Source organism: Salmo trutta, chromosome 35, assembly GCF_901001165.1.
Source record: "Salmo trutta chromosome 35, fSalTru1.1, whole genome shotgun sequence".
NCBI classification, from domain to species: domain Eukaryota; kingdom Metazoa; phylum Chordata; class Actinopteri; order Salmoniformes; family Salmonidae; genus Salmo; species Salmo trutta.
In genome coordinates this window covers 34963051-34987136 of record NC_042991.1, presented here as the reverse complement: position 1 = coordinate 34987136, position 24086 = coordinate 34963051, and the positions used below count along the sequence as shown (strand labels likewise).

The 24086-nt window shown below is 42.6% G+C and overlaps 2 protein-coding genes across 3 annotated transcripts in view; one reads left to right on the top strand and one right to left on the bottom strand.

Moving 5' to 3' along the window:
• LOC115175131 (sodium/bile acid cotransporter) overlaps positions 1-9249 on the top strand; it is a 17425-nt gene extending 8176 nt beyond the window's left edge. The window contains exons 5-8 of the mRNA XM_029734340.1: positions 1692-1896; positions 7670-7854; positions 8012-8214; positions 8526-9249. Of these exons, the coding sequence (XP_029590200.1) occupies positions 1692-1896; positions 7670-7854; positions 8012-8214; positions 8526-8590 (658 nt within the window). The 3' untranslated portion in view covers positions 8591-9249. The remainder of the gene's footprint in view (positions 1-1691; positions 1897-7669; positions 7855-8011; positions 8215-8525) is intronic.
• LOC115175132 (serine/arginine-rich splicing factor 5) lies at positions 9126-24086 on the bottom strand. 2 transcript variants are annotated; one of them, XM_029734341.1, is made up of 9 exons: positions 23946-24086; positions 23290-23435; positions 17506-17576; positions 17171-17320; positions 16811-16840; positions 15114-15186; positions 12621-12694; positions 11762-11869; positions 9126-10306 (listed from the first exon to the last, which is right to left on the bottom strand). In XM_029734341.1, the coding sequence occupies exons 2-9, from the start codon at positions 23413-23415 to the stop codon at positions 9955-9957; spliced, it is 984 nt and encodes a 327-aa protein (XP_029590201.1). In that variant the 5' UTR covers positions 23416-23435; positions 23946-24086; the 3' UTR covers positions 9126-9954. The 2 variants fall into 2 exon arrangements, with proteins under 2 accessions (XP_029590201.1, XP_029590202.1); XM_029734342.1 differs by lacking the exon at positions 16811-16840.

Genomic DNA, 24086 nt, shown 5'->3' with positions numbered 1-24086 from the left:
CCTAACTAGCACAGTTATTAAACCCTAACTAGTACAGTTATTAAACCATAACTAGTACAGTTATTAAACCCTAACTAGTAGAGTTATTTAACCATAACTAGTACAGTTATTAAACCATAACTAGTACAGTTATTAAACCATAACTAGTACAGTTATTAAACCATAACTAGTACAGTTATTAAACCATAACCAGTACAGTTATTAAACCCTAACTAGTAGAGTTATTAAACCATAACTAGTACAGTTATTAAACCATAACTAGTACAGTTATTAAACCCTAACTAGTAGAGTTATTTAACCATAACTAGTACAGTTATTAAACCATAACTAGTACAGTTATTAAACCATAACCAGTACACTTATTAAACCATAACTAGTACAGTTATTAAACCATAACTAGTACAGTTATTAAACCATAACTAGTACAGTTATTAAACCCTAACTAGTACAGTTATTAAACCATAACTAGTAGAGTTATTTAACCATAACTAGTACAGTTATTAAACCATAACTAGTACAGTGATTTAACCATAACTAGTACAGTTATTAAACCATAACTAGTACAGTGATTTAACCATAACTAGTACAGTTATTAAACCATAACTAGTACAGTGATTTAACCATAACTAGTATAGTGATTTAACCATAACTAGCAGTGTAAGGCTGGCTCACAGAGATCCAGGTTCCAGATATTATGTTTGTATTTCTTGAGGAAACCAATAATTACAGCTTCCTCCTCATTAAGCTGCAGAAAAAGCCAAACTAGATAGGCACCGCTCAACAGAACAACAGAAAAGACAGTAATGAGTGTAACGCCCTGGCCATAGAGAGGGGTTTTTGTTCTTTATTTTGGTTAGGCCAGGGTGTTACATTAGGTGGGCGTTCTATGTTCCTTTTTCTATGTTTTTGTATTTCTTTGTTTTGGGCCATGTGTGGCTCCCAATCAGGCACAGCTGAAGTTCGTTGTTGCTGATTGGGGAGTCACACATAAGGAGCATGTTTTTCCTTTGGGTTTTGTGGGTAATTGTTTCTGTTCAGTGTGTTTCCTGACAGGACTGTTTCTGGTCGTTTTTGTTTCGTTTTTGTAAAGTGTTCTCGTTTGAATTAAAATTCTAATGATGAACACATCCTCTGCTGCACCTTGGTCTAATTATGACTACGGCCGTTACAATGAGATTACTGACACCAATAGAGTCGTGTCAGGGTTTATGATAGCATGGCCAAAGCTATCTGTTGTTCCAGGGTCACAGTCATTATTATACCTAATGAGCATGGATCCTGATACCCTTAAAGCATGTTAGCCAGGTCAGGCCGGTCGCACGTTTAAACAAGTCTTTTTCAGTCAGTCTTGCCAGGTATAATATAAATACACACATACGTAACATCTCTCTCGCACTCTCTCTCTCCCTCCGTCTCTCCCTCCGTCTACCTCTCTCTCTCCCTCCGTCTCTCCATCTACCTCTCTTTCTCCCTCTGTCTCTCCCTCTGTCTCTCCCTCTCCCTCTCCCTCCGTCTCTCCCTCTCTTTCTCCCTCCGTCTCTCCCTCTCTTTCTCCCTCTGTCTCTCCCTCTTTCTCTCCTTCTGTCTCTCCCTCTTTCTCTCCCTCTCTCTCTCCCTCTGTCTCTCCCTCTTTCTCCCTCTCTCCCTGTCTCTCCCTCTCTTTCTCCCTCTGTCTCTCCCTCTCTCCCCAGTATTGTGATGACTACCTGCTCTACAGTTCTAGCCCTGGGTATGATGCCACTGCTCCTCTACCTGTACTGCCAGGGCTTCTCCAACCTGGAGAGTGCTGTCCCCTACGCTGGCATCACTCTGGCCCTGGTCATGACTCTGATCCCCTGCGGCATCGGCATCCTCATTAACTACTACAGGCCACAGTACTCCAAGACTATTACTAAGGTACAGTACGCAGTACTACAGACCATCACTAAGGTAGAGTACAGTACACAGTACTACAGACCATCACTAAGGTAGAGTACAGTACACAGTACTACAGACCATCACTAAGGTAGAGTACAGTACGCAGTACTACAGACCATCACTAAGGTAGAGTACAGTACGCAGTACTACAGACCATCACTAAGGTAGAGTACAGTACGCAGTACTACAGACCATCACTAAGGTAGAGTACAGTACGCAGTACACAGTACTCCAGACCATCACTAAGGTAGAGTACAGTACACAGTACTACAGACCATCACTAAGGTAGAGTACAGTACACAGTACTACAGACCATCACTAAGGTAGAGTACAGTACGCAGTACTACAGACCATCACTAAGGTAGAGTACAGTACACAGTACTACAGACCATCACTAAGGTAGAGTACAGTACGCAGTACACAGTACTACAGACCATCACTGAGATAGAGTACAGTACGCAGTACTACAGACCATCACTAAGGTAGAGTACAGTACACAGTACTACAGACCATCACTAAGGTAGAGTACAGTACGCAGTACTACAGACCATCACTAAGGTAGAGTACAGTACACAGTACTACAGACCATCACTAAGGTAGAGTACAGTACGCAGTACTACAGACCATCACTAAGGTAGAGTACAGTACGCAGTACTACAGACCATCACTAAGGTAGAGTACAGTACACAATACTACAGACCATCACTAAGGTAGAGTACAGTACGCAGTACTACAGACCATCACTAAGGTAGAGTACAGTACACAATACTACAGACCATCACTAAGGTAGAGTACAGTACGCAGTACTACAGACCATCACTAAGGTAGAGTACAGTACACAATACTACAGACCATCACTAAGGTAGAGTACAGTACGCAATACTACAGACCATCACTAAGGTAGAGTACAGTACGCAGTACACAGTACTACAGACCATCACTAAGGTAGAATACAGTACACAGTACTACAGACCATCACTAAGGTAGAGTACAGTACGCAGTACACAGTACTCCAGACCATCACTAACGTAGAGTACAGTACACAATACTACAGACCATCACTAAGGTAGAGTACAGTACACAGTACTACAGACCATCACTAAGGTAGAGTACAGTACACAGTACTACAGACCATCACTAAGGTAGAGTACAGTACACAGTACTCCAAGACTATTACTAAGGTAGAGGTCAGTACGCAGTACTACAGACCATCACTAAGGTAGAGTACAGTACACAGTACACAGTACTCCAGACCATCACTAAGGTAGAGTACAGTACACAATACTACAGACCATCACTAAGGTAGAGTACAGTACACAGTACTACAGACCATCACTAAGGTAGAGTACAGTACACAATACTACAGACCATCACTAAGGTAGAGTACAGTACGCAGTACTCCAAGACTATTACTAAGGTAGAGTACAGTACACAGTACTACAGACCATCACTAAGGTAGAGTACAGTACGCAGTACTACAGACCATCACTAAGGAAGAGTACAGTACACAGTAATACAGACAATCACTAAGGTAGAGTACAGTACACAGTACTACAGACCATCACTAAGGTAGAGTACAGTACGCAGTACTACAGACCATCACTAAGGTAGAGTACAGTACACAGTACTACAGACCATCACTAAGGTAGAGTACAGTACGCAGTACTACAGACCATCACTAAGGTAGAGTACAGTACGCAGTACTACAGACCATCACTAAGGTAGAGTACAGTACGCAGTACTACAGACCATCACTAAGGTAGAGTACAGTACGCAGTACTACAGACCATCACTAAGGTAGAGTACAGTACACAATACTACAGACCATCACTAAGGTAGAGTACAGTACGCAGTACTACAGACCATCACTAAGGTAGAGTACAGTACACAATACTACAGACCATCACTAAGGTAGAGTACAGTACGCAATACTACAGACCATCACTAAGGTAGAGTACAGTACGCAGTACACAGTACTACAGACCATCACTAAGGTAGAATACAGTACACAGTACTACAGACCATCACTAAGGTAGAGTACAGTACGCAGTACACAGTACTCCAGACCATCACTAAGGTAGAGTACAGTACACAATACTACAGACCATCACTAAGGTAGAGTACAGTACACAGTACTACAGACCATCACTAAGGTAGAGTACAGTACACAGTACTCCAAGACTATTACTAAGGTAGAGTACAGTACACAGTACTACAGACCATCACTAAGGTAGAGTACAGTACGCAGTACACAGTACTCCAGACCATCACTAAGGTAGAGTACAGTACACAGTACTACAGACCATCACTAAGGTAGAGTACAGTACACAGTACTACAGACCATCGTTAAGGTAGAGTACAGTACGCAGTACTACAGACCATCACTAAGGTAGAGTACAGTACGCAGTACTACAGACCATCACTAAGGTAGAGTACAGTACGCAGTACTACAGACCATCACTAAGGTAGAGTACAGTACGCAGTACAACAGACCATCACTAAGGTAGAGTACAGTACGCAGTACTACAGACCATCAAAAAGGTAGAGTACAGTACACAATACTACAGACCATCACTAAGGTAGAGTACAGTACACAGTACACAGTACTACAGACCATCACTAAGGTAGAGTACAGTACACAGTACTACAGACCATCACTAAGGTAGAGTACAGTACGCAGTACACAGTACTCCAAGACTATTACTAAGGTAGAGTACAGTACACAGTACTACAGACCATCACTAAGGTAGAGTACAGTACGCAGTACTACAGACCATCACTAAGGTAGAGTACAGTACACAGTACTACAGACCATCACTAAGGTAGAGTACAGTACGCAGTACTACAGGTCATCACTAAGGTAGAGTACAGTACGCAGTACTACAGACCATCACTAAGGTAGAGTACAGTACACAATACTACAGACCATCACTAAGGTAGAGTACAGTACACAGTACTACAGACCATCACTAAGGTAGATTACAGTACGCAGTACACAGTACTACAGACCATCACTGAGGTAGAGTACAGTACGCAGTACTACAGACCATCACTAAGGTAGAGTACAGTACACAGTACTACAGACCATCACTAAGGTAGAGTACAGTACGCAGTACTACAGACCATCACTAAGGTAGAGTACAGTACGCAGTACTACAGACCATCACTAAGGTAGAGTACAGTACGCAGTACTACAGACCATCACTAAGGTAGAGTACAGTACGCAGTACTACAGACCATCACTAAGGTAGAGTACAGTACACAATACTACAGACCATCACTAAGGTAGAGTACAGTACGCAGTACACAGTACTCCAGACCATCACTAAGGTAGAGTACAGTACACAATACTACAGACCATCACTAAGGTAGAGTACAGTACACAGTACTACAGACCATCACTAAGGTAGAGTACAGTACACAATACTACAGACCATCACTAAGGTAGAGTACAGTACACAGTACTACAGACCATCACTAAGGTAGAGTACAGTACACAATACTACAGACCATCACTAAGGTAGAGTACAGTACGCAGTACACAGTACTCCAGACCATCACTAAGGTAGAGTACAGTACACAATACTACAGACCATCACTAAGGTAGAGTACAGTACACAGTACTACAGACCATCACTAAGGTAGAGTACAGTACACAGTACTACAGACCATCACTAAGGTAGAGTACAGTACACAGTACTCCAAGACTATTACTAAGGTAGAGTACAGTACGCAGTACTACAGACCATCACTAAGGTAGAGTACAGTACACAGTACTACAAACCATCACTAAGGTAGAGTACAGTACGCAGTACTACAGACCATCACTAAGGTAGAGTACAGTACACAGTACTACAGACCATCGTTAAGGTAGAGTACAGTACGCAGTACTACAGACCATCACTAAGGTAGAGTACAGTACGCAGTACTACAGACCATCACTAAGGTAGAGTACAGTACGCAGTACTACAGACCATCACTAAGGTAGAGTACAGTACGCAGTACTACAGACCATCACTAAGGTAGAGTACAGTACACAGTACTACAGACCATCACTAAGGTAGAGTACAGTACGCAGTACAACAGACCATCACTAAGGTAGAGTACAGTACGCAGTACTACAGACCATCACTAAGGTAGAGTACAGTACACAGTACTACAGACCATCACTAAGGTAGAGTACAGTACACAGTACTACAGACCATCACTAAGGTAGAGTACAGTACGCAGTACTACAGGTCATCACTAAGGTAGAGTACAGTACGCAGTACTACAGACCATCACTAAGGTAGAGTACAGTACGCAGTACACAGTACTCCAAGACTATTACTAAGGTAGAGTACAGTACACAGTACTGCAGACCATCACTAAGGTAGAGTACAGTACACAGTACTACAGACCATCACTAAGGTAGAGTACAGTACACAGTACTGCAGACCATCACTAAGGTAGAGTACAGTACGCAGTACACAGTACTCCAAGACTATTACTAAGGTAGAGTACAGTACACAGTACTACAGACCATCGTTAAGGTAGAGTACAGTACACAGTACTACAGACCATCACTAAGGTAGAGTACAGTACACAGTACTACAGACCATCACTAAGGTAGAGTACAGTACGCAGTACTACAGACCATCACTAAGGTAGAGTACAGTACGCAGTACTACAGACCATCACAAAGGTAGAGTACAGTACACAGTACTCCAAGACTATTACTAAGGTAGAGTACAGTACACAGTACTACAGACCATCACTAAGGTAGAGTACAGTACACAATACTACAGACCATCACTAAGGTAGAGTACAGTACGCAGTACTACAGACCATCACTAAGGTAGAGTACAGTACACAATACTACAGACCATCACTAAGGTAGAGAACAGTACACAATACTACAGACCATCACTAAGGTAGAGTACAGTACACAATACTACAATACTATTACTAAGGTAGAGTACAGTACACAGTACTCCAGACCATCACTATGGTAGAGTACAGTACGCAGTACTACAGACCATCACTAAGGTAGAGTACAGTACACAGTACTACAGACCATCACTAAGGTAGAGTACAGTACGCAGTACTACAGACCATCATTAAGGTAGAGTACAGTACGCAGTACTACAGACCATCATTAAGGTAGAGTACAGTACACAGTACTACAGACCATCACTAAGGTAGAGTACAGTACACAGTACTACAGACCATCACTAAGGTAGAGTACAGTACACAGTACTACAGACCATCGTTAAGGTAGAGTACAGTACGCAGTACTACAGACCATCACTAAGGTAGAGTACAGTACGCAGTACTACAGACCATCACTAAGGTAGAGTACAGTACTACAGACCATCACTAAGGTAGAGTACAGTACGCAGTACTACAGACCATCACTAAGGTAGAGTACAGTACGCAATACTACAGACCATCACTAAGGTAGAGTACAGTACACAGTACTACAGACCATCACTAAGGTAGAGTACAGTACGCAGTACTACAGACCATCACTAAGGTAGAGTACAGTACGCAGTACTACAGACCATCACTAAGGTAGAGTACAGTACACAGTACTACAGGTAATTCAATCTAGACCTGGGTGAAATACCCAAGTCCAACTGCGCTTAACTGAGTAATCCCAAAAGTGCAAATTCCAAGCTAAACCAAGTGCACCCCAAAGGCCATTCAGTAGAGTTTATAAAAATATTCTTCTTCTATTCCCAATTATTTTCCTTCTCTCTCCTCCCTTCAGGTTGGCCTGTCCCTCATGTTGATAGCCATGGTGGTGATTGGCCTGTTGGCCAGCATGACCATAGGAGGGATGGATTTGATGCTGACCGTCCTGTCCCCTCCCCTCATGGCCACCGCTGCCCTCATGCCCCTCATTGGCTACATCTTCGGATACGTCCTCTCATACCTCTTCAAACTCAAGGGATCGTAAGTCATGGTGACGATAGTGTTGATAAGGATGTTTTCTCTTTAGTAAAAAAAACACTTCAAAAAATTGAAAATATATATATACATTCCAGCTATAACTCCATGTCAATCAATCGGTTCAATTTGTCCTTATTTGGACTTCCTTCCCGTTCTTCAGGGGGCGGAGGACCATCTCCATGGAGACAGGCTGTCAGAACATCCAGCTGTGTTCCACCATTTTGAAGGTGGCGTTCCCTCCCGATGTGATTGGTCCCCTCTACCTATTCCCTATGATCTACATAGTGTTTCAGGTGGGAGAGGCCTTACTGCTCATTGTCCTCTTCAGGGTTCACCAGAGGTTCTTCAAAACGCCGAAGACAGGTAGGCTCGACTGACCCTGTTCGTGAGTGATACAGTTACAAGCACCTAGTCTGAGACCTGGACATCAGGTCACTTGTGACAAAAACAAATGGAGGTTCACACCTCAACTAGGTTACCCCTGTCCATTATTATTTTGTGAAATTCTAAATTGATCAGCACTCCTCAGACTGAGTACAGGCCATCTCCTACTCAAGGTTAAAACCTACATTTGTCACCACAAGGGAAGACTGGAGGACCCAGTTCAATCTTAGCTGTCCAAATGGTCATTTCGTCAAGATAGCTCTAACTGCGCTCCTCTCTCCATCCCACAGAGAAGCAGGTGTACAAGGCAGTGGATGAACAGCTAGAGATGAAGCCCAGTGATGTGGTAGTCTGATGGAAATCAGATTCACATCAGCTCAGTCAAATGGAGATGTCTACCAAGGCTTCAGGCTGCCAAGACCTGATGATCTACCAGATTACAATGACTCAACACCCAGTAACGAAACATACAATGATACATGGTAGCAGGCATTTTGAAGGTGGTGATTGTGCCTAATTGACAACACTGTATACTGGTGTAGAAGTGTATGTGGAATTAACTGAAAAGATAAACCAATGTATTGTCTAAACTACATGAGTACTTCTGATCGAGACAAGGAAGTGTCAATGTTTGGACAAGCTGTTGTAAAATAGTAATGTGGCATTTTATTACTGCTAGTATGTAATTACATATTGTTTTAAGTTCATACAAAACGGTGGCACAATTCTTTGTTGAAGTTGAACTTAACACTGTCTTTCGATGCTTTATTTAAAACATTTCATTGGGCATCTGCTTTGGGACTTGTTCTTTTTTCAATTAAATACAAATGACCTTCATATCAAACAATTGGGGGGGTAAGGTGGAAATAATTACAAATTAGACTTCATGCTTTAGTGTACAAAAAGGTTTTATTTTCCAAACTGTTGTCTAGGTGTTAACCTCATCACAATAAGTTGTATAGGGGAAATATAATGCAAACAGAAACACCACTCTATTTAAACATTGAATACAAATAAAAACAGCACGTACAACGTTTTCACAAGGTGTCTTCACTGAGGATAAAACATCACTGCCAATCACAAGGCCCACAAAAAAAAAGATTAAAAAAAGGCATTCTATCAAAAATAACTGCATGAAACAAATCCCCAAACAGTTACCTGACACCACCCCTACACTGAGATGAGAATGGTATGACCCAAAACCTTATCCAATCACATTCATTACCATCATGCAACAGGACTTGAATTCTCAGTTCATGATATCAGAGCTGCCAACCAACAGCAGGGAGAGGGGGAATCAATCACACATGAGCTTTGAATGATAAAAAAAAAAAAAAACATTCCAAATAAAAATACTGATCAAAACAAAACCAAGTACAAACCAAGAAGGTTTAGGAATAAATGCTCAAAATGAAACCGTCATTGTGTTCAGAGACTGATGCTTTTACTGAGAACACCCACGATGCTGCAGTAGGTCAAAGGTCAGCCATGTCAAATGGGGGGGGGGGGGGTATAGGGAGGAAACAGAGGGGTTAATACAGGGCCAGGAGGCCAGTACTGCTAGGTGTAACAGTTCCTGGCCCTGGCCTGTAGTCTTACTAAAACTGTGTGTGTGTGTTCATGTTTGTCTTAATGTGAGTGTACTCATGTACTGTGTGTGAGAGTGAGCGTTAGCTATGTGTGTTCATGTCAAAACGAGTATATTCCTGTTCTCAATACTCAGTGGCGGCTGTCTGTGGACGGGGAACGAGAGCCACGAGACCTAGACCTAGACCGAGACCTGGAAGGTGCACGCTGTGCAGGGGGAGGGGAGTGAGGGGAGGCAGACTTGCTGGGCTTGGAGGGCCGTTTGGAGGAGGTGGAAGAGGTCTCTTTGGCCCTGGGCGGTGGGGAGCCGGGGGCGGCACCACGGGGAGCTGGGGAGCCGCTGTGGGACCGAGAACGAGAGCGGTTGTAGTCTCTCTTGGGGGAGTGGGACCTGGAACGACGGGGTGTCCTGGAGCGGGACGGGGAACGGTTACGAGAACGGGAACGAGAGGAGCTCTCTGAGCGGGAACGACTCCTGGAACCCCTGGAGAAGAGGAAGGGTAAACCCACTTGGTCACTTTTTGATTTGAACAGAACTTTACATACCCAAGTGGTCAGAAAGTGACTTTTTGGGCATGAATGTCAAAACTTACAAAGATGCTCAAAGTCGACCCACTTTGAATACCACGTTTTTAATCACTGGACAATAAATCAGTTGAGAATGATCTTTTAAAAGCTTACAAAAAAGTTAAATAATTTAAAAAGGCTCCTCTTCCCCCCTTTAACATGACTAAAGACAACCTTTCCCCTCCCCCCATATTAGCATGTTGTAGCTTAGACACTATTTTTACAGCTACGGTTACAGTTACAGTTTAGTCATTTAGCAGACACTCTTATCCAGAGCGACTTACAGTAGTGAATACATACATTTCATTTTCATTTCATGCATTTTTTTTTTTGTACTGGCCCCCCGTGGGAATCGAACCCACAACCCTGGCGTTGCACACACCATGCTGGCGTTGCAAACACCATGCTCTACCAACTGAGCCACAGGCAAGGCTACGGTTGTTATGTGCCGCCATCAGTTGAGATGTGCTCTTGAATACAGGGTGGGTGTCATGTTTGGCTGATTAAATTGTATTCCATTTTAGTACATTTTAACTTTCAAAATGGCACCACAAAGATGGGTAGAGGTCCAGAGAGAGAGAACATTGACTTGAATAGGAATATGTTTTAAAATTACTGTCAATCCTCTATAGGAAACCTATTGAATTGGCGTTTAAGTTGACCTTCGACAGTGGGCGAACCGTTGTGGTAGTAAATAGAAGATATCAAATCAATATAAAATGTTCAATGGCGTAGCAGCTAAACTGCAGTGATCTGAAGGGTTATGTTCATTCTGTTTCTGAGATTGTAATGACATCCATCCTGTCTGTATTCAACAGCATGTTGCGTTTCAACCGATGGAGGCACAACACAAAAACATCAGGTGATGTGAAATAGGGTCTACTCTACAAAATATACTAATAATTTTTTTTCTATGACAAACTTACATATTTTTCTTCAAGAAATAATCAAGTAGTTTGACAACACTGTCTGTAAGCTTTTAAATTATAAAATCGTACTCAAGCGTTTATCTTTTCCAGTGAGGAAGACATGGATGTCTCATGTTCTATAAAATGGGTCAACTTGGAGCACCTTCGTCTCTTGAATGTTTTGGCTGTCAGGGCCAACGGTCACTTTCTGACCACTTCAATGAGCAAACATGTATGGCAAGTATTTAGATTCAATCAACAACAAAAAAGCAGATGTCAAAAGTATTTAATTAAAATGGATTTACCCTAAATAAAACCAACGGTCTGTGGTCTTCTTATCAGTTCACTGAAACCCTATTCAAATACGCTGATAGTGCATCTAGAAGGGCTTAGTCTCCAGTGCATCCTTCCCTCAGTTCCTTAGAGGAAACATCTAGAAGGGCTTAGTCTCCAGACCAACTCACCTCTTCTTAGCTGCCTCAATCAGCTTGATTTTCCTCCCATTGATCTCCTTGCCAGACAGCTTCTCAACAGCGTTTTTCAGATCGCTGTAAGAAGCGAACTCAACCACCCTGAAGACCGACATGACAAAAAGAGGTCAGTAGGATATAACTGAGACATTGGTTAAACGCCCGTTATATTAGGAGGGGTATGGTTAAACGTCCGTTATATTAGGAGGGGTATGGTTAAACGTCCGTTATATTAGGAGGGGTATGGTTAAACGTCCGTTATATTAGGAGGGGTATGGTTAAACGTCCGTTATATTAGGAGGGGTATGGTTAAACGTCCGTTATATTAGGAGGGGTATGGTTAAACGTCCGTTATATTAGGAGTGGTATGGTTAAACGTCCGTTATATTAGGAGGGGTATGGTTAAACGTCCGTTATATTAGGAGGGGTATGGTTAAACGTCCGTTATATTAGGAGGGGTATGGTTAAACGTCCGTTATATTAGGAGGGGTATGGTTAAACGTCCGTTATATTAGGAGGGGTATGGTTAAACGTCCGTTATATTAGGAGGAGTATGGTTAAACGTCCGTTATATTAGGAGGGGTATGGTTAAACGTAACGTTATATTAGGAGGGGTATGGTTAAAGGTCCGTTATATCAGGAGTATGGTTAAACGTCCGTTATATCAGGAGTATGGTTAAAAGTCCGTTATATCAGGAGTATGGGGAAACGTCTGTTATATTAGGAGGGGTATGGTTAAACGTCCGTTATATCAGGAGTATGGTTAAACGTCCGTTATATCAGGAGGAGTATGGATGTTGGCAAATCCACGCGTCTAGGAAGAACACCCGGGGGGAGCTCATGTCATTCTTACCCTTCGTTGAGCTTGGGGCGGTGGGCGTCTGCAAACGTTACTTCCCCCGCCTGTCTCATGAAATCTTTCAGGTCCTACACAACGACAGGTTAAGTTAGGACCGGACCAGGACAACACTCAACATAATGCATCATATTTCCCAAAGAGGAAAAAAAGGTTAGATATCATAGAGCAACTACAAAGGCTAAGATAACAAGAGGGGTCCAAGAACCTCAGAGAACACTGCAAAATGACTGGCTGTCTCGTCCAGCAACAAAGTTATTGTGTTATAAAAGTAGTTGGTCAGTTAAACGGTTAGGGTCTGTCTGTGTGCGAAGTTGTGTGGATACATTGACGTCCACGACCAGTCAACTTGACAGAACTAGCTGTTTAGAAAACGCCACAGACCTCCTTAAGAAACTCGTTTGTAGCAAATCCAAGAGCTTGGCAAAATGGCCAAAAATAAGTATTCAACTGGACAGAGGCTACAAAGCCCTACAGCTTAAGACAGTTTAAGGAAATGTGATGAAAGCCTTCCCCGGAAAAACAAATGATTGCTTACACATTCTGATCTTTTTGCTACTAATTTGTCTTTTGACCAATCATATCAGCACTGAAAAAGATCTGATGGGTTAAAAGACCAATCAGTCGGGGGGGGGGGGGGGGAAACAGGACGGCGAGCCTGCATAAAGATGGCAGAATTCAGATTGTTTTAGCACTATGACGTCCTGTCCAGTCTTTAAACCACGACATGGTTCAACGAGCCAATAAATCAATATAAGGTTTTAAATGTTTATTTTTTTTAATTAAATGAAAAAACATATAAGAGCTGATGACCTTAGTCGGCATTCATTCCAAAACCCTATTGTTTTCTACTTTGACAATCTTCATCTGCTAACGTCAATGAACTTGGAAGGATTTACTTAATATCAAAAAGCACATAAAGACTACATTAAAAAAACAGTAACGTTAACTGACTGCTATCGTATCATCGAACAAGAGGTAATGAATTTTGGGGGGGGGTTTAGGACTTTGCGCCATTGGGCAGCCTGTGTAAACAGCCTACGTGATCTGCAATTGGATCTGTAAAACGCAGGAAGCTAACGTCAAATATTTCAAGTTGACCTGAACATTTGGATTATTTTGCATTGTCTCAATTATTGGACCCCCACCCTCTTTAAAAAAAATAATAAAAAAAATAAAAACTACACAGAATAGTCATCAATATAAATATAAAAAAAGTCTGCATGACCAGCAGAGGTGTTTTGTGTTGATCAACCCCAAGAGCCCTGTCGTCTCTGGCTAGACAGGAGCTCCCTAACACCCGGGACAGGAACCCCATCCAGGGCTCAGCACCCCCCTCAGTCTCAGTACAGAGAGTCAACAGGGAGGAAGAGAGGAAACTAATACCTGATATCGACCCCTTTGGAGCGGGCCGTAGCAGGCTCTCCTAGTCCACCATACCATAACCACCTTGATCGCACCTCGTGATCCAACCTTGACCCTTCGTGACCTCGCTCAGCAGATTTTATCCACTTCTGGGGCACCTCTCGCGATGTGCGGACGGAACCACAGCACACGGGGAGAGGGGGGAGGGGAATTGGGGGAGGGGAAGATATGGATCGATCGAAGCCTCTCAAATTAACGAACCACCATGGATCAGACCAAAACACCGCCACCATCATCATGAACACCATCATCGACTCTCCTCTTTCTGCCTCTGTTTGTGATTTCTGTGTCAGCACGGCGCTCCGGCCGTCGAGGCCCCACACCACCAGGGGGACAGCGAGTGTGAGCGAAGGGGCAGCCAGCGCTTCTAGAGCAGAGAGAGTAGTGGAACCCGGGGCTGGGACCTGACCCCCGACCAAGCGAGGGAGCACTCTCTCATACGACCAGCAGGAGGAGAGGAACCAACTAGGAGCGGGCTGACTGGCACACTGGCTGGCACGACATGGCTCAACCCAGAGAGAGGGACCCTGATTGGGTTAACTCCACCATAAGAAGCGCTCTCTTCCATACGACACAACAGTCAGGCTGGCAAATAAAGGGGTGAAGAATTGGTTAAAATTAAAAAACAGACAAATGTTTTTTTTCTCCCTCTTTTGTATTTAATCAACTGCATTCTTTAGCTGCAGCAAATAGCTATGGCTAGCCATTTCTCCACCGGATGCTCTCAGGAAAGGGCTGGATATGTACTGAGAGCTCTTGATAGGCTATTAAATACTTTGCAAGGAGCCATTTGGGCCAATCACAACACATTTAGTGCTGTCGATTTGCATATTTATTTGCTCTCAGCCCATGGAATATTACCACATATACTAAAATAAACGTAGGCAAAAAGAAAAAAGAGAATGAGTCTTGTATTAGTCTTTACCTGGACTGCACCAGGAAGTTGCCTTGAGATCAATACCAGTGAAGACTTCAGGTATAAAGCTGAGCGTTCTCTCCGTCTGATCAGTCAGAGCCTGGAGTTACTAACAGGCAGGTAGAGACACGCCCAGGTAAGGAACTCACCTGCCAGCTGACGCGAGATGACAGGTTCTCCACGATGAGACGGTTCTCCGTACGCATCGGAGGAGGGTTCCTACTGCGATGGGGGGGGAGACAAAGAACAGTGTGAGAACCTTGCAGATGATCTAGAACCGTGGTTCCCTTACAGTGGGTGAGAACCCGTTGGTGGGTCATGGTTGAAGTTCCTTCATTCTAGCCAAAGCCTGGATATGACCCCAACTAGTAGCCTAATACTTTTGCTGTGGTGGGGGGGAAGAGAGAACCTCAGTCCTGATTTATGATCAGTTTCCCCCCCGTCCATTCATTATAATCTAACATGCTTATCAGATCCTAGAACACTCCCACTATGCTTTGTCTACAGGACCATGACTGACTAAAAATAAAAATATATAATAGTTCAAAGGGGATGAGAGCAGTCTCAGCCCACACAGAGCTGATAGCTTGCTAGTCTCCTAGATTAGATTTACACTACATAACCAAAAGTGTGTGGACAACTGCTCGTCGAACATCTCGTTCCAAAACCAAGGGCCTTTTGCTGCTATAACAGCCTCCACTCTTCTGGGAAGGCTTTCCACTAGATGTTGGAACATTGCTGTAGAGGACATGATTCCATTCAGCCACAAGATAATTAGTGAAGTCGAACACTGATGTTGGGCGATTAGGCCTGGCTCACAGTTGGCGTTCCAATTCATCCCAAAGGTGTTGAGGTCAGGGCTCTGTGCAGGCCAGTCATGTTCTTCCACACTGGTGTCAACAAACCATTTCTGTATAGACCTTGCTTTGAGAACAGGGGCATTGTCATGCTGAAACAGTAAAGGGCCCTTCTCCAAAACTGTTGCCACAAAGTTGAAAGCACAGAATCGTCTAGAATGTCATTCTACGCTGTAGCTTTAAGATTTCCCTTCACTGGAACTAAGGAGCCTGATCCATGAAAATCAGCCCCAGACCATTATTCCTCCTCCAAACTTTACAGTTGGCACTACTATGCATTGGGGCAGGTTGTGTTCTCCTGGTATCCGCCAAACCCAGATTCATCTGTTGGACTGCCAGATGGTGAAGTGTGATTCATCACTCCAGAGAACATGTTTCCACTGCTCCAGAGTCCAATGGCGGCTAGTTTTACGCCACTCCAGCCGACGCTTGGCATTGCGCATGATGATCTTAGGCTTATGTGCGGCTGCTCGGCGATGGAAACCCATTTCATGAAGCTCCCGACAAAACAGTTACTGTGCTGACGTTGGTTCGAGAAGCAGTTTGGAACTCTGTAGTGTTGCAACAGAGGACAGGATTTTTATTTTTACGTGCTCCCATTCTGTGAGCTTGTGTGGCCTACCACTTCGCGACTGAACCGTTGTTGCTCCTAGACGTTTCCACTTCATAATAACAGCCCTTCCAGTTGACCGGGGGAAGCTCTAGCACGGCAGAAATTTGACAAACTGACTTGTTGGAAAGGTGGCATCCTACGACGGTGCCGCGTTGAAAGTCACTGAGCTCTTCAGTAAGGCCATTCTACTGCCAATGTTTGTCTATGGAGATTGCATGGCTGCGCGCTCTATTTTATACACCTGTCAGTATTGGGTGTGGCTGAAATAAATAAATCCACTAATTTGAAGGGGTGTCCACATATTGCTATGAATATAAACTTATCCAAAAGGTGCTTCATATTGACAGAAAGTGGAATAAACTGTCATTCAACTTACGCTGACGGCTGTCCACTTGGTTGGTTGGTCCTTATGGAAATTTGAGACAAAATATCCACAGGAATGTATTATTAAACAGACTTTAAAAATGCTGGTACTGAGATGTCTATATCCTGGCATATGCATGCACGCAATTACATTGTGCGCGTGCCTCAGGTGATGAACAAACCGTGAAAGCCACGTACAGAAACCAGTGTTTTGAAGTTGGTTTAATAACACCTTGATGTGGGTATTTTGTCTCAACTGTCCACATGTAAAAGGGACTGTTCAGATGTCTGGAATCTACATGTTAGTGACGAGTGTGGAAAGTCCCCACTGTGAATATTAAGAGACTAGCTGATCGTATGAATGTTCATATACCTCCGACTATCCTGGGAGCCACGGCCGTAGCGATCGGGGAAGCGGCCTCCACCCCCTCCTCCTCCGCCACCACCACCACCTCCTCCTCCTCTGTCACCACCGCGTCCTCGGCCACCACGCAGGCGCACACGGGCGTGCTCAATGGTTACCCTAAGAGAGAGAATGGAGAGATGGAAAAAAGAGGGGGAAAAAAAAACAGGGCTTGAGAGAGAGAAAACAGAGGGCTATGGAAGGATGTTATAACCACCACTGACCCTTAATTGATATGTGGGCATTGAGCCAACATGGTTGTGATGTGTAAATGTCCATCGTGGACAGAGACGCCGTCACTTTACCTCTCGTTGCAGAGCTCCTTGCCGTCCAGCTCATAAACGGCATCCTCAGCATCCCTGGGATCATCAAACTCCTGGACAACAACATAGAACATTCAGATCAATATCCATTCTAGAACATTTAGCTAGCTAACACAGCAATGAGTTAGCAGAGACGGAAATTGAGGGCTTAGCTAAGCGTGTCAGGGAGTAGATTTAAATGCACACTAACAATTTTATATTAAAAACACATTTTGTCAGATGGCCGAGTACGGCATTAGTAATGTAAACACCTTACTCTGCTGAACGTTATAAAAAAGGTTTAGCAGAGTAAGGTGTTTACTAATGCCATGTTTTAATTAACAAAATGTGCTTTTCTTTAAAAAACAAGGACATTTCTAAGTGACGCCAAACTTTTGAAAGTGTGTGTGTATATACACACTACCGTTCAAAAGTTTGGGGTCACTTAGATATGTCCTTGTTTTTTAAAGAAAAGCACATTTTGTTAATTAAAACATCAAATTGGTCAGAAAAACAGTGTAGACATTGTAAATGACTATTGTAGCTGGAAACGGCTGAATTTTTATGGAATATCTACATAGGCCCATTATCAGCAACCATCACTCCTGTGTTCCAATGGCACATTGTGTTAGCTAATCCAAGTTTATCATTTTAAAAGGCTAATTGACCATAAGAAAACCCTTTTGCAATTATGTTAGCACAGCTGAAAACTGTTGTTCTGATTAAATAGGCAATAAAACTGGCCTTCTTTAGACTAGTTGAGTATCTAGAGCGTCAGCATTTGTGGGTTCGATAACAGGCTGAAAATGGCCAGAAACAAATGAACTTTCTTCTGAAACTCGTCAGTCTATTCTTGTTCTGAGAAATTATGGCTATTCCATGCGAGAAATTGCCAAGAAACTGAAGATCTCAGACAACACTGTACTACTCCCTTCAGATACTGGCTCTAACCAGAATAGAAAGAGTGGGAGGCCCCGGTGCACAACTGAGCAAGAGGACAAGTACATTAGTGTCTCTAGTTTGAGAAACAGACGCCTCACAAGTCCTCAACTGGCAGCTTCATTAAATAGTACCCACAAAACACCAGTCTCAACGTCAACAGCGAAGAGGCGACTCCGGTATTCTAGGCAGACTTCCTCTGTCCAGTGTCTGTTCTTTTGCCCATCTTAATCTTTTATTTTTATTGGCCAGTCTGAGATATGGCTTTTTCTTTGCAACTCTGCCTAGAAGACCAGCACCCCGTAGTCACCTCTTCACTGTTAACACTGGTGTTTTGTGGGTAGTATTTAATGAAGCTGCCAGTCTAGTTTATCCCCTGAAAGTTCTCTTATTAACTAGCCACATTGACATGATCTGTTACTAGTTAGCACATGCACCTGCCCAATGTAGACAGTGTATACAGGAAGATGTAGTATGGAGAATATGAGCCATTTTGGCCTGTTTAGGAGTTGTCTATATGATGTCTGTCAAGGGTTATTTTCTACTTGTTTTGTACACTAGCGGGTACTATATGTTGGGGTCATGGGTCAATGCGTGCATGTAGGTAGCACAGGTGACCAGGAAGGTTTTGTACAGGTGAGAGGAGCGAGCACAGAGTTCCTACCGTATCACAGATACAGCTTATAGACTGCATCTCTGCACCTTTTGAATAGGACTGTTTTTTGGAGCTATTTAGATACGCAATAAATGGGAACTTCCCCTTAAAAGAGTAACGTTTGGAAAGCGGATTTTTGTGGAAGCGTTATGGACAGCTCTCCTCTGTGCCAGTGCATAGGGAATCGCCACTACAGAGACTGTTTGCTAATTGGCAAGACATCTTGCAGATGTATTTAGAATGGCTACAATCTAAATTCTTCCTTGTTTATTCATGAGTTGCATGTTTCGTCACAATATTGTTTTGAATGTTTGTTTTGGACTGATGCACGACTGAGCATTCTACTCAACGCATCATCAATGAGCGCTGATGAAGATTCCATCAAAAGTGCATTACAGTGGCTTGGAAACACGATGCCATTCAAAAAGGAAGCAAATAATTAGGAGGAAAACCTTTTGTCATCATTTTCAAGTCGCCAGATTGACTTTATATGCAGTATGACGTTAGCATCGCTAGCTATTTTTGAACAACATTGGCATCTGCCTAAAGTAAATTTGACAACATGATAATGCTGGCAAAGTTGTTTCCTACAAAACCTTTTGACTACTTAACCTGTTTGGGATAGGGGGCAGTATTTTCACGGTCGGATAAAAAAACGTACCCGATATAATCTGGTTACTACTCCTGCCCAGAAAGTAGAATATGCATATAATTAGTAGATTTGGATAGAAAACACTCTAAAGTTTCTAAAACGGTTTGAATGATGTCTGAGTATAACAGGACTCATATGGCAGGCCAAAACCTGAGAAGATTCCATACAGGAAGTGCCCTGTCTGGCAATTTGTTCTCCTTCTGTGGCATCTCTATCAAAAATACAGCATCTCTGCTGTAACGTGACATTTTCTAAGGCTTTCATTGGCTCTCAGAAGGCGGCAGAAAGTGGAATGACGTCTCTGCAGTCTCTGGGCGAAAAACAGCAGGAGTTTTTGTGAGTTGTCAGGCAGGGAACAATGATAAGGGAGATGCGCGTCCACTCTGAATTTCGCATTTTAAACGCTGTTTAAAATTGATTTTAAACAGCGTTTGACATGCTTCGAAGTACGGTAACGGAATATTTTGATTTTTTTTGTCACGAAATGCGCTCGCGCGTCACCCTTCGGATAGTGACTTGAACGCAAGAACAAAACGGAGGTATTTGAATATAACTATGGATTATTTGGAACCAAAACAACATTTGGGAGTGCATTCTGACGAAGAACAGCAAAGGTAATCCAATTTTTCTTATAGTAAATCTGAGTTTGGCGAGGGCCAAACTTGGTGGGTGTCAAATTAGCTAGCCGTGATGGCCGGGCTATGTACTCAGAATATTGCAAAATGTGCTTTCACCGAAAAGCTATTTTAAAATCTGACACCACGATTGCATAAAGGAGTTCTGTATCTATAATTCTTAAAATAATTATGTTTTTTGTCAACGTTTATCGTGAGTAATTTAGTAAATTCACCGGAAGTTGTAAAAAGCTGTTTTTTGATATAAACATGAACTTGATTGAACAAAACATGCATGTATTGTATAACAATGTCCTAGGAGTGTCATCTGATGAAGATCAAAGGTTAGTGCTGCATTTAGCTGTGGTTTTGTGACATATGCTTGCTTTGAAAATGGCCGTGTGATCATTTTTGGCAGGGTACTCTCCTGACATAATCTAATGTTTTGCTTTCGTTGTAAAGCCTTTTTGAAATCAGACAATGTGGTTAGATTAACGAGAGTCTTGTCTTTAAAATGGTGTAAAATAGTCATATGTTTGAGAAATTGAAGTTATAGCATTTGAGGCATTTGTATTTCGCGCCACACTCTACCATTGGATATTGGTGAACAGGTTAAGCCATGTCATCGTATTTCCAGGCACTATATTGTTATTTTGACAAAACCGTCACCAGCCTCCGTCCAAAATGACCGGACACCACTACTGAGCCGGCAGTAGAGGGCGGCTTGAAAACTTTCATAACAATGGCCCGACGTGACCGAGTATAGGGAGGAGCAACCTATGAATGTTGGCCAGGCATCAACATTCTATTCAGATGTCTCGCCAATACTCTCGAAACTACATATTTCCTATGCATTTTGATACAATCAGCCAAAGGTACGGGTGCTTACTGGGTAGCTAGCCAATTTGATGTGATCCATCAAATCAATGTAATTTCTGTCAGCAGCAATCGTGATTAAATACTATTTAAAAACTGTTGAAAAGGGGAAAATGTTAACGTCGCTAAGTTGAGAGATTGGTTGGATTATAAAGTACATTAGTTCTACTTACCACTATGTTTAGCCAACTCTACAACGTTTCTACTGGTAGATTGCTAAGTAAATATCAGCAAAAAGCACCCTTCTGCTGATTGACAGGCAGAGCCCACAACGGATGGGAAATTAACCTAAACCACTCCTCCTCGTCAGGTATAGGTCACTTATTTCACATCACTCAAATATCCAATAAATGGCAGCCAATATTGCGAGAAATTGTGAAGCTACCCTCACTAATCTAAAATCCGGATCATAAAAGCAGGCAGTTACTTGCTGTAGAACTCTGATAGAGCTAAATGTGCGCAATTGATTTGCATGGAATCAAGTCGGAAAGTAGTTTAGTAGTTCTGACTATGATCTTTATGAGGTGACGATATTAAAAGAAAATAGTTAATATTTACTTTAAAAACGGCACACTTGTCAACGGTTTCAGCTGGCAAATCAAACGCCGCGACTTATTGTGACGCTTTCTGATTTAACTGACTTTCCTAGTTAAATAAAAGGTTAAGAACAAGTTCTTATTTACAATGACGGTCTACCGGGGAACAGTGGGTTAACTGCCTTGTTCCGGGGCAAAACGACAGATTTTTACCTTGTCAGCTCGGGGATTCAATACAGCAAGCTTTTGGTTACTGACCCAACGGTCTAACCACTAAGCTATTAATCTTAGAAATAGCTCAGATACCAACTCTGAGCCACCGTGAAATTACGAACATGCCATCTTCTTCGATTTCAGATCACTCACATCCGAGTGTGCTAGGGCGAATTAAATTGTCCGAGTGAGGCGTTCTTTCATTTGTGTCTGGAAGTAGCTAGCCAACTTTAGCCAGTTAGCTTGGGTGCTTGACTGCTGTTCACAACGCTAGGATCAACCCTTCTCCTCCCTTACAAACAAATATTACAGTTGAAACTGCAGTAACTGCAGTCGACTGTGGTATTTCGGACACAGCAATTACACTGCACAAGTACAGCAGTTAAAAATGTATTTTGAAAGCAGTATTTTTTTTCATAAAAGCTGGACCAGAGCGTCCAGTTTGCTCCCTGAACTCCCCGAGAACAAAACGCTCTGAACCACAATGAAGGAGATTCACTCTGGAGTGCACTCGTAAATTCAGAGCTTTGTCAAATTGTCCTTTTGCAAATTCAGAGTGTTTTGCTCTCAGATAACACACTGGACTCTGTGGTGGAGGAGTAGGGTCGATCCAAGGGTTCCGACCTAACAACGGTAGTCAAGCACCCAAGGTAACTGGCTAAAATTAGCTCGCTAGCTAACGACTTCCAGACACAAATGAGAGAACATCTCACTGAGCATTTTACTCGCCCTAGCAGAGCTGGTTAGGCTGTTTTCACGTTATCCTGAGAGTTGGTGACAAGAGAATTACGTTTTCTTTTTTTAAACCAACGTTTACCGGTGTTGTGAGTTTGTAAATGAATCAGTTATTCTGGTCTCTGGCACACTCAGACCTGAGTTTCCTGAAATCGGAGTAAATAGTGAACGCGCCCTATAGACCTTAAATCAGAATCAAATCAGAATCACAAAAATAACATTGTTGCTGTGGTAAGTTTATTTTGATTGGTGATTTTCTGCATTTATCAGAGTTCCATCTGGTAACCAATTTTTTTTGATGTGTCCATGTAAAACAGGGTTACTAGGGAAATCATTCTTGCAAAAGTATGCAAACATTTAAATGAACTATTAACAAAATCGGACCATTCTCAATAACCTTAGTGTGCATGTAACTGTACTCATTGTGTGTAGACTGACCACAAAAAACTAGAAAAAGCCTGTTCACTACCACTTAGCCAAGAGCCTGCCTCCTTAGCCTGGGGCTAAGAACAATGCATTGAGAAAAGGTCGTGTGAAATGTGTGTGTGTGTGTGTGTGTGTACTGACCACAAAACCAAAGCCTCTCTTCAGGTCGATGTCTCGGATGCGACCGTATCCTTTGAAGAATCTCTCCACGTCCTTCTCTCTGGCGGACGGGTTCAACCGGCCGACAAATATGCGGCATCCACTCATTCTGGCTGGACGATGTGTATCTGATAGCAAAACAGTAAAGAAAATAAAGAAAAACGACCTATGATGACAAATATTTAAAGTAAAAAATAATAATATTGAAGGAATGTTGTTAAAACGTCGTGTCAGGTCACCAGAAATACTTAATGCGCACACCCACATCATTCATTAGCTAACAGCAGTTTATGCTAACGTTAGCTAGAAAACCATCGTTTACAAACTGCAGAATGTAAACAAAACAGAAACTCAATACATTAATCAAAATAAACTAATATAATAAACCGTGCAATCGTGTGTGTATACTCACGCCGGAAAGGTTTCAAAACCGAGTATTTATCGTTATCTTAGCTGCGACAGTCATCGTGTATTTTTTGTGCCGTGGGGGCCTTGTGATTGCGTTCGCAAACGCAAGATAAACACCACAAAGATAACGCTAACAGGCTTGTTAATCACATTGTTTCCGTCTGGCAATACTAGTGCATTAACATTTGTTACATTCATTTTAATTGTGTAAATCTTCATTTTTAACATACCTTTCTGTGTTTTTCTTCTGCTGTGGGGGGGGATTGACCTGCTTGCTTGCTTCCTCTTGAAAACACAGCGAAAAAAGACACGCACACAAAATGGCGTCGGCTTTTCAACGACACGGTGCAGTGGCGCCACAGATACAACAA